The sequence below is a fragment of the Clarias gariepinus genome, chromosome 14, assembly GCF_024256425.1.
Source record: "Clarias gariepinus isolate MV-2021 ecotype Netherlands chromosome 14, CGAR_prim_01v2, whole genome shotgun sequence".
Taxonomy (NCBI): Eukaryota; Metazoa; Chordata; class Actinopteri; order Siluriformes; family Clariidae; genus Clarias; species Clarias gariepinus.
The window spans coordinates 32,098,113-32,110,000 of NC_071113.1; the positions used below are offsets into that span (position 1 = coordinate 32,098,113).

General features: G+C 45.1%; 1 protein-coding gene across 1 annotated transcript in view; it reads left to right on the forward strand.

Annotated features, from left to right (window-relative positions):
- Positions 1–1,486: 1,486 nt before the first annotated feature.
- sdk2b (sidekick cell adhesion molecule 2b) overlaps positions 1,487–11,888 on the forward strand; it is a 167,014-nt gene continuing 156,612 nt past the window's right edge. Inside the window, exon 1 of the mRNA XM_053511021.1 lies at positions 1,487–2,454. Within this exon, the coding sequence (XP_053366996.1) occupies positions 2,397–2,454 (58 nt within the window). The 5' untranslated portion in view covers positions 1,487–2,396. The remainder of the gene's footprint in view (positions 2,455–11,888) is intronic.

An 11,888-nucleotide genomic window follows, 5' to 3' on the forward strand; every position in this document is an offset into this window, starting at 1 on the left:
TTTAAGGTCACCGGCGGTCGTATAAGCATTTCACTGCATATCGTACTGTGTATGACTGTGTATGTGACAAATAAAATTTGAATTTGAATTTGAGAAGATCCCAGGTTCAAACCCCACAACCACCAAGTTGCCACTGTTGGGCCCTTGAGCAAGGCCCTTAACCCTCAACTGCTCAGATGTGTAATGAGATAAAAAAAAAATGTAAGTCGCTCTGGATAAGAGCCTCTGCCAAATGCCTAAATGTAAATGTAAATGTAACTACCAGACCCCCGTCACAAACAGGAGCCCAGTGGAAAAAGTGGACAGCTTCAGATACCTCAGTTTTCATCATGCAGGACCTGTCATGGTCCTGTCACATCAACACTGTGGTGAAAAAGGCCCGGCAGCATCTCTACCACCTCAGACGCTTGAGAGACTTTAGACTGCCCTCCAAGGTGCTCAGGAACTTTTACTCCTGCACCATAGAGAGCATCCTGACGGGAAACATCACAACCTGGTTTGGAAACAGCACCATGCAGGACAGACGAGCTCTACAGAGGGTGGTGCGATCAGCTGAGCTCACTCGAGCTACAGCAGGCGGTGCTGGACCAAGGCCAGGAAGATCGTGAAGGACCTCAGCCATCCCAACAATGGACTGTTCTCTCTGTTGAGGTCAGGAAAGCGATTCCGCTCCCTGAAGACCAACACAGAGAGACTGAGGAGAAGCTTCTTCCCGCAGGCAATACGGTCTCTCAATCACAATCACACCACCACACAGTACTAACCCACACATATGGTTTTTACAGACACACTGGACATTCTACAAAACTTACAAAAAGTGCTTTGAAGTTTCTGTCATTAGAGAGATACTTACACTGGGTCACTAGGTTACTAAGTGCCATCAGACAAACACAGTCAGGAAGGGGATTTTTTTAATTTATTTTTATTTTTATGGAGGAGGGGTGGTCAAAGACTCAGCTGTATGGACATCTAGAGGACGGTCATGCCACCACCTACTGTAGGTGGCAGAACAGAAAACGTCTAGATGCATGTCTTCCTTGATCCCTGAGAGATGGTGGGACCAGGTGATCAGGGCTGGAGAATGGGCGGGAACGTGGTGCGGTGCGTGCTGTGTATGTTGTGTAACATCCATGAAATGAGTGAGTTTCTGTTGTCACTTACATTATGGCAGCTGTATACACTCCTCCCCTCACCAGCCTCTCAGTACTCTCTCTCTCTCTCTCTCTCTCTTTCTCTCTCTCTCTCCTGCAGTTTATAAGATATAACCAACAGCTTGTCCTGAGTCCAAATAAAATGTAATTGAATTACACAGTGCTGACACTGGAGACTCCTTACACTGATGGTACAGACTGATTCCTCCTCACACACCAATGATTGTAATTTGCTTTATTCAGTTTAATGTGCATTAATATACAGTTGTGGTGTGTGTACTGTCAGGGCTGTGGTTATAGAACCTATTCAACACATTCAGAATCGCACAGGATCATGGGATTGAGTTGGTGTTTTAATCATTTACATTTTTTTCTTCTTTTAGTGTGTTATATGACTAAAATCGTGAGATAATCTTTTTGTTTAGAGAATGTCTTTTAGGGTTTGAGAAAAACGACTTTGGAGAGGAGTTCGGTGATTCAGTTCGGTGATTCATTCCGAATTAATGACTAATGCCCTTTAATGTCCACCACAAGATGGCGGTGTGACTCAGAGAGTGTGTGTGTGTGTGTGTGCGTGTGTGTGTCACCGCTGTATGAGCTTCATATTGACATCAGCGGAGCTCCAGCTCGTAGCTCCATCCTCTCTGGAGTTTCTCTCCGCGGCGGCGCGGCGCTTTCATCTCTGTCTCTTTGTATCGGAAGCCTTTGATGTTGATTAGACGCGGCGCTTTGGTGCTGATCTGATCTGAGGAGGAAAGTTGCCCGAGATCTCCGGGAGAAGCGGACCGGCTCCGGGTTCTGATCATGAAGTCTGATGTTTCTGGGTGTTTGTGAGTCTGGAACAATAAATAACAGTTTAAGGAATGTGAAGGTCTCCGCGGCGCGCGCAGACACACACACACACACACACGGTGAGATGTTGGATAAGTTGTTTGATCGGATGCAGGCGGTGTGATTCATGTCCGTACGAGCAACCGGACGTGCTGACGTCACAGCGGTACACACCGAGGAGATCAAAAACTCTAAAAGTGTCTGATACTGAACCCTGCTGGACCACGTGACCTCCCCTGCCTCCTGAGGATGAGGATGATGAAGTAATTACTGTTAATAGCTCATTTATTATAGTGTGTGATGGAGTGTGTTACACTGACTGACTGTGAGGAAGTCCTGCTCTTCTGGATTTAACACACACACACACACACACACACACACTTAAAATAAAGGATACTCACACAGAAGCAGAAGATGAAGAGTCTAACCTGTGTGTTACTGCTGCTGCTTTTCCACTGCGGAGCTGCTCAAGGTAAGACATGCTGAAGTTTGTGTGTGTGTGTGTGTGTGTGTGTGTATATGATGCTGTAAGAAACACACTCACAGCTGCTGGATTCCGATTCGTTCCCTGTCTATAGCGCCAGCTGTTTTTCTATTTACCTTGTGTATTTGTTTGTGTATTTGTTTATTTGTTTATGCATTGTTGCAGCTCCCCCTGGTGACCAAAGCAACTGCTTACATCACTATTAGCTACAAACATACTTACGTAAATACTCTGTGCTCTTCGTCCCCAGTGGGACATTAGCAGGTGACGATTTTCCGCCACATGAGGCTGTACTCTGTTCAGTGTGCTTAGCTCCGCCCCATGTCAAGCCCGCCTCCTTCAGCTCAGCTATCACAAGCTACGAACAGTGCTGCATATTAATGCTGAGTCCGCATTTTTAAAGATGTGATTTTCTACCTTTTATTATTAAAAATGTCCAGATGAAAATACAAAAACACGCTGTAGAGGACGCGGCACTCCAACATGCGCCGTGTAATCCTGTAAAGGCCAATCAGAAGCCTGGACAGAGGTGTTACACTCGAGATACTGCGCGCACTCTTACACGCCATGAACTCAGTTTTCTCGTCCATACCTAAACACTGAGTTTCTGTACACCATCATCTTGGAAGTGTGTGTGTGTGTGTGTAGGAAAGGCCAAACTGTCCTGTTAATCACCGGCAGCAGCTGTTAGTGATTTGGTCTGAGATTATGTTAGCATGGTGCAGGGACACGAATCTGATGTTCTGTAACATGACGCAGATCTGATCAGCGTTGTTTTAGATCAGACTCGAGACACTTCAGGACGTTTCTGTGGAATGATGGGAAATTGGTGATTTAATTAGGATTTGAAAAATTGATTTAAGCAAAGCTGGAAGACTGGTACAGAAATCGGGCGGTGTAGAGACAACGTGAACCAGCTGTTCAGGAAGTCGTGCTCGTGTGGTGCGTTTCAGGGGACGAGTGAGTTCGCATTAAAGCTGACATTTTAGGGTCACTTACAGTCCCAAAGCTGGACTGTGAAGATAGACAGAACTGATCTGAGCGAAACATCAGAACTGAGCGGAAAATAAAAATATAGAATAAAACAAGTCTGAGAATATTATAGGGGAATAATATGTCACACTTCCAGAGTCGGGGGTTAAATTCCTCTGTGTGTGTGTGTGTGTGTGTGTGCGCATGGAGTTTTCATGTTCTCCCCGTGCTTGGTGGTTTCCTTGGTGCACTGCAGTGGATTGACACCCTGTCCAGAGTGTGCACCCCATCATGCCCCTGTCCTGGGAGAAGTGCTGTTGAGAATCAGTGAGTGGGAGTTTTTAGAAGTCAAGAGTTTTAGTTTCTTATAAAATGGTTAAATTAGTATTCATAAATTCATAAATTAGTTTTAAAACTATTTTTATGTTTAATTTTTTCCTAATAATTCAGTCATTGCCAAAACTCATTTGTCTTGAGGCGACAGCTACACACTCCATTAGGGGGCGATGTAACGGACGAACGAAAGCGCTATCCGCCCGCTGCCGCGTACACTGTATTCCAGGACGAAGACGTTTCTGTGTCTCGTCACACTGGACCAGGTTTAAAACTCTTAATTCCACATGCTGTTCGTCACTAAAGCACTAATTAACTGACTGATTGTTTAATTGTTAAGAAGTTGTAATGAATCAGGACAGGAGCCATCTGGAGGGATGTAAGTTACGAACACACACACACGGGTGCACACACACACACACACACACAGAATGCAGCTTTACCTCTATATATAGTACATTTGAACAGATCTACAGGATCTTATACATTACAGTCTGTTTACATTCCATAACTGTCACGAGCCGTTACTTTATTGCTTTATTGTTACGGAGGGAGAGAGAGAGAGAGAGAGAATATAGAGAGGATAAAGAGAGAGAGAGAGGGAATAGGGATAGAGAGAGAGAGGGAGAGAGAGAGGATAGAGAGAGAGAGGGGGAGAGAGAGAGAAAAAGACAGAGAGAGAGGATAGAGAGAATAGAGAGACAATGAGAGAAAGAGAGGATAGAGAGAGAGAGGGAGAGAGAGGGAGAGAGAGAGAGGATAGAGAGAGAGAGGGAGAGAGAGAGAGAAAAAGACAGAAAGAGAGAGAGGATAGAGAGAATAGAGAGACAATGAGAGAGAGAGAGGATAGAAAGAGAGAGAGAGAGAGAGAAAGATGCTGCGTCTGCTCGGGGACACACCACCTACACCTGAAGAGACGTTTTATTGGACGCTGGACTCTGGCCTGTGATTGGTCAGAGGGGGATCAGTGTAACAGAGGAGTTCAGACTTCACACTGTGTGTTTTATTGTAACGACGACGTGAAGGAGTCGAGCTCAGTGTCCGGGCCGGTCATGTGGAGCCATGTGACCTTGCTGTGACCTTGACCTTGTCTGGGTAATTTTCTGAATCAGGTCACCTGGTTATAAGGATGATTTACTGTAAACACACACACACACACTTACACACACTTACACACACACGCTGGTGACAGAGACGTGGAGACAGACCTGAGACAGACGGATGTTTGTAGCTGCTGTAACATAAAGAACAGGAACTCACTCACTGCTCTGATGTTCCGCAGGATGAAGTGTAAGTGTGGACAGTTAGACCGCTGAGCAGGTCGGGGTTAAAGGTCACGCTCAGTCCCAATGTCTGCCGTCTCGTCCACCGAGCTGCGACTGGTCTGAAATGGACGAATGGGAGACAGTGAGACGTCTTCCATATCAGAATGTAAAAAAACGGGAGAGTCTTCAGTTTCGGGTGGAAGCGGTGACTCTGGTCACTCGTTTCGATTCATTCTGCCGTGTTTCCTGATCGCAGTGTGACATTTACACATCAGTTATTCAGTGTTTGGGGAATTTAATGTTCTCTACATGATCATTAATCATTTATTTACGGAGCGTTTCGTCTCACCACAAACACTCCATACAATTATTTCCAAGGTTGTGTTGCCCTTCTTGTTGGTCTTTCTGTGTGTGTGTGTGTGTGTGTGTGTGTGTGTGTGTGAGGTCATGTGGTGCAGCCTCTTGATGTTGATTGGTCCCAGAGCGTGAGGAGGAACACGGACACGTTTATATCAGGCTGCAGAATTTCCACATCACTCTGAAAATAAATTGAGATTGTTATTTTAATTGGGTTTATTAATTAATTTTGCCCAGTCCCCGTGTGTGTGTATAGGTGTGTGTGTGTGTGTGTGTGTGTGTGTGTGTGTGTGTGTGTTGTCCCTTCATCTGCTCCTTAAACACACTGATTGGCTGCTTTCTTCCCACACGCTAAGCAAAAAGGGCTCTTGTTTTAAATAGCATGAGTGATTACAGCTGCCAACACACACACACACACACACACCATCCCTCTCTCTCTCTCTCTCTCTCTCTCTCTGTCTCTCTCTCGGTGTCTCTCTTTCTCTAGAGTCTGTGTGAGAAATATTCATCTCTCTAGTGATCCGTTTTTCTGTCTCTCTGCTCGTTTCTTTTTCCCCGATTTTCTCCCTAATTTAGTCCAAGTGTCCAATTCCTCCCCGTCACTAGGGGGCTCCACATTAAGGCTACTACTACCACTCAGCCAGGAGGGCCGAAGACCATCACGTGTTTCCTCCGAACCACACGACAGCAGCTGGGAGAGGTTACAGCATCACCCGGGAATCGAACCAGCGATCTCCGGATAATTGTTCACACAATCAGAACGATTTACTCACGTGACAAAATCCTGGAGCGACTCTGAGAGAGAACACGCCAGGACTTCACATCGGAAATAACATGTAATACTGTGTAGCGCCCCCTTGTGTCTCTAAAACAGCCCTGCACTGTCGAGGCCTGGACTCAGCAGCTGATCCTTTAAATCCTGTAGGTTGTGAGTTCGGACCTCCATGGATCAGACTTGTTTCTCCAGCACGTCCCACAGACGGAGTCAACACCTCAAACTCTTCGTCATGTTCCTCAACCCGTTCCTGAACAGTGTGTGTGTGTGTGTGTGTGTGTGTGTGTTTCCATAATGTCAAAGGAAACGTGCTCCATCAGACCAGGCCACCGTCTCCCACCGCTCCGTGGTTTAGATAAAGACGCTGCAGTTACAGACCCGTCCCCAGGCCAAGCCGTCTGTCTCTTCCTCTATCCTGTTGTTTCTTTTTATTTTCTCTTTCTTTTGTTCCTGAATTAGTGTTTCTAGTTTGTTTCATAAATAAGAGCAATTTACATTATGTGGTCTGTGTTCGCTAACTGTGTGTGTGTGTGTGTGTGTGTGTGTGTTAGCTTGTAGGCTGCAGAGTAAGTGACACAGAGGAACAGTACTAATGAACCGAGACAAGTGTGTGTCCTTAGCATTTCTGGCTAATCACACACGTCGTTAAGAGGGTTGTGGGGGCGAAGATAACGTTTTTCTCACACTCCCTCCCTCTCTTTCTGTGTGTGTGTGTGTGTGTGTGTGTAATAGGTTTATGAAATGTGCTTATGTCTTTGATGGCAGGTGGGAGCGTTTACCTTTGAAGTGGCAAATCAGGGCTGTGTGTGTGTGTGCGCGCATGTGTGTGTGTGTGGTTGAATGCAGCATGGTTAGAATTCCTTGTAGGGAATGGCATTCAGTCTGTGATAGTCCTGTGACACACACATATATATATATATACACACACACACACACACACACACACACAGCCCTAAACTTCAAAACTGCTTTTAAAATAACAGATTCTTTCTCCTTCCTTTCTTTCTTTGTCATGTTCTTCAGCAGATGATTTGATTTATTCTGATGTTTTGTCTGTAGCGTCTCGTCGAGTGTGAACGTCGTTCTCACACCCAGAGCACCGAGTTAACCGATGGCAGAACAATGTGACAGACAAATACATTCTTTCCTTCTTTTCTTTTCCCTTTTCTGTCTCCTTTTCTCTTTCTTCTTGCCCCTGCTAAGGTCTTCTTTCCTTTTCTCGTCTCCAATCTCCTTCTCTCTCTCTCTCTTCTCCCTTCTCATGTCCTTGTCTCTTACTTCTTCTCTTCTTTTTACTGTTTTCTCATTTCCCTTTTCTCCCCGTTTTTCCCTGCTTCCTTCTCATTATTATTATTATAATTATTATTATTAATAATATATATTGTTGTTGTTGTTGTTGTTGTCTACGTCCTTCAGGCTTTGCAGTGCCACCACCAGGTAAAAACCTGGCAAGCAGTGCCAGTAATAACGCTAACCTTTTACGCTCGTGACCGTCACATGTCCTTTTGAGACTGGACTCCTGTACCTCGCTCCTGGCAGGTCAGCTCCACGGAGTGCCTCGTTTTTGACGTGTTTTCTTACTAGACGCCCCCACACCTCCTCATTACTGCTCTCCCCCCGCCGGTGTCCTGTAGCTGCTGCATAAGATTTTAAACGCTGATACTCGCCTATAAAGCCATAAACAGACCAGCACCCTCTTACCTCAGAGTCCTGATCACGTGCCACACCCCCTTCAACCGTCCGCCAAGACTGCTCAACTGGTCGCTCCATCGCTCAGGGTGCTGGGGTAGTGGAGCAAACGTCCTGTAGATGTTGCATCTTTCTTAAAGGACATCATAGTTTTCGAACTGATGGTGCTCTGAGTCTCATGGACTTGTCACCAGAGCCTTCACAGCTTTTCTGTAGGTCGCTCTGGATAAGAGCATGTCTAAGTGCCATAAATGTACTCTCACCTAAAGGATTATTAGGAACACCACACTAATACGGTGTTTGACCCCCTTCGCCTTCAGAACTGCCTTAATTCTATGTGCCATTGATTCAACAAGGTGCTGAAAGCATTTTTTAGAAATGTTGGCCCATATTGATAGGATAGCATCTTGCAGTTGATGGAGATTTGTGGGATGAACATCCAGGGCACGAAGCTCCCGTTCCACCACATCCCAAAGATGCTCTATTGGGTTGAAATCTGGTGACTGTGGGGGCCATTTTAGTACAGTGAACTCATTGTCATGTTCAAGAAACTAATTTGAAATGATTGGAGCTTTGTGACATGGTGCATTATCCTGCTGGAAGTAGCCATCAGAGGATCGGTACATGGAGGTCATAAAGGGATGGACATGGTCAGAAACAATGCTCAGGTAGCCCGTGGCATTTAAACCATGCCCAATTGGCACTAAGGGGCCTAAAGTGTGCCAAGAAAACATCCCCCACACCATTACACCACCACCACCAGCCTGCACAGTGGTAACAAGGCATGATGGATCCATGTTCTCATTCTGTTTACGCCAAATTCTGACTTTACCATTTAAATGTCTCAACAGAAATCGAGACTCATCAGACCAGGCAACATTTTTCCAGTCTTCAACTGTCCAATTTTGGTGAGCTCGTGCAAATTGTAGCCTCTTTTTCCTATTTGTAGTGGAGATGAGTGGTACCCGGTGGGGTCTTCTGCTGTTGTAGCCCATCCGCCTCAAGGTTGTGTGTGTTGTGGCTTCACAAATGCTTTGCTGCATACCTCGGTTGTAACGAGTGGTTATTTCAGCCAAAGTTGCTCTTCTAACAGCTTGAATCAGTCGGCCCATTCTCCTCTGACCTCTTGCATCAACACGGCATTTTCGCCCACAGGACTGCCGCATACTGGATGTCTTTCCCTTTTCACACCATTCTTTGTAAACCCTAGAAATGGTTGTGCGTAAAAATCCCAGTAACTGAGCAGATTGTGAAATACTCAGACCGGCCCGTCTGGCACCAACAACCATGCCACGCTCAAAACTGCTTAAATCACCTTTCTTTCCCATTCTGACATTCAGTTTGGAGTTCAGGAGATTGTCTTGACCAGGACCACACCCCTAAATGCATTGAAGCAACTGCCATGTGATTGGTTGATTAGATAATTGCATTAATGAGAAATTGAACAGGTGTTCCTAATAATCCTTTAGGGGAGTGTAAATGTAGTGTAAATATAAACTGCACAAGGCTCCTCCCCTCTCGTTACATTGACATTGAGGGCTTTGATGAGAGGATGAAGGCATGAGCTTGAGATCTGGATGTGAGAGTGATCTGTGAGATCAGTGTGTGTGTTCTCTCCTCCTTAACTCTGATGTGTGTAAATAACAGTAAGGTCAAGGAGCTTGCAGTATTGCTCTACTCTGTGTGTCCCACTAATTCTAGCATAGCACTGCAGCTCCTGTTCTCTCCACGACTTGGTCTCCAGTCACGTCCAGACCCGCGTTCTGTGACAAAAGCCAGACTGAAACACAGTTGTTTTTCATCATTATGACACAAACAGATGACACTGTTTTAAACTGCGGCTCTAAAAAGATAACCTTAGTGAGAGAAGTGTAGAAGCAGTTCAGCGGCGCGGTGTAGGACGCTTCATCACTGATATCTGGACTAGCTTCTCCAGCCCACAGGGAGGCGCTCTACATGCAGAGCAGTTTCAGGGGTCACACTCTAGTAAAGCAAGAGCAGGTGTCTTTGATGTGCCCCAGATGGGGGTGTTCCCAAAGGTTTTGCTCACACTGAACTCTGGGACAGCGTCAGGTTCTGGTCTCTGTATCGGCTTGTCAAACCCCTTGAAATAAAGTTGAAAGTTTAATTTAAAATTTAGTGTTGTGGTGTACAAATGCTAAGCCTTATTCCAAAATTAATGGACCTGGCTGTGTGTGATCTGCCACACTGAAAATCGAAATTTTATATATCATTTTATATATATATATATATATACATATGTTTTTTTTATATTCTTTTTCACTTACACATTCTGTCAAATGATCCTGAGTTTTGAATAAAAACAAAGAGAATAAACCATGGAGGTGGTGGACAGTCCTGAGAAACTCACCAGATTTACTGTATATTTACACTCATTACACTTTAGAGTATCAGCTCCGTTATCTTCAGGGTTCTGGGGTCGAATCCCTAACAGTGTTAAATGGAAAGCTAGTGCACTATGTAGGGTGTACACTCCCTTGTTCTGCACACCAAGTAGGAGGTTACTTGATCAGGGGTTCGAGAGGGATTTGGGATTCAGCCTTGTGTTAGAAGCTAGTTAGCTTTGTAGCTAAGCGTTAGCCATGCAGACCGTACAGACCTACTCTCACCCACGGTGTCACAGACGTTTAGCAACAATAATACATGTGATTTGACATCCATTATAACTCAAGAGGACTGTGGAGACACAGGAGGGATAGCAGCCTGAGCTTCTGCTTTAAAATGTCCTTCAGTAATCTGCTGTGATGGTCCTGGTGTCTCCTGGTCTTTCTCCATCACTAAGCGCTCGGAGCAGAACGTGTCGCACGCTACCCCTAGTCCCGTGTTGTCTTTTTAGTTTTCTTGTTTTATTTTCATTTTATGTCCAATATTTCATCTCTATTTTTCCCTCCTCCTTTTCCTGTTTTTTAATTGTTTCAATTCACCTGACTTTCTTCTCTCTCTCTCTCTCTCTCTCTCTCTTCCTTCGTTCCTCGTCATGTGCACGTCTCTCTCTGATGATCTGAGAACTTCTGTAATGTTTATAGATTATTTAATTTATTAAACTATCTTCTCATTCTTTATTTCTTAAGAAATTTGTAAAAAGACACACACACACACACACACACACACACACACCCTAAACAGAGTGTTGCTACGTTCTGAATAAATGAGACACTTTGATGCTCGTCTGTGTGAAAGATGTTTATTTTTGGTGTCGTTTCTTCGTAGTGACTTCAGAAGGCGACAAAAAACCCTAATGTGATGATTACACACTGCTCTGTTTGTGTGCGGCGTGTGTTTATTGTCCTCACTCGCCTTTTGTGTCACGTTCACGTCGAGACAGGATGAGCAGGAGTGGAGAAGTGTGTTTGTTAAAAGCAGGTTTGAAGCATGGTGTGTCTCGGTTCTCGCGTGTGTCAATGTTTCCTCATCCATCTCGGAGTGTCAGTGTCCCGTGTTAATTACACCGCCATGATGTCAGCAGGCCGTTATTGATCGGCTTCCTACTCGTTATGTGATTAATTAGCATAGTGATGAGCTCGCGGCACTTCAGACGAACGACCTCGTTGTGTTTTTCTGAATGGGGAACGTTGTAGCTCGGACGTGAACGCGCCGTCTCACGACTTCCTCACGACTCTCTTCTCTATCTGTACAGGTTCTTTAAATAATTAATACACCTGTTCTCTTTGTCTTCTTGGTGGACGGAGCCAGCTGTAGTCAGAGGTGGAGATGAGCGCTCCTGAACGGAACCATGGCTCTGCCTGATAAAGCTCTAATTACACTGAGGAGGAACGTACAGAAATAAAGAACGATGTCAGTCTCTTCATTTCAGAGATATTAAATGTTTTTCCCGCCCCTTTCGTCTGACAGCCACAGGTCCTAAAGTCCACACATGTATAATGCAGTGGTGTGTAACGATCCATGACTGGTGTTATCGGTGTGACACTCGGACCTGATCAGTATGAGATTAGACGTCCTTCGTCTGATCCAGAAGCAGTGCAGCACACATTAAATAAACCAGCTAGCTG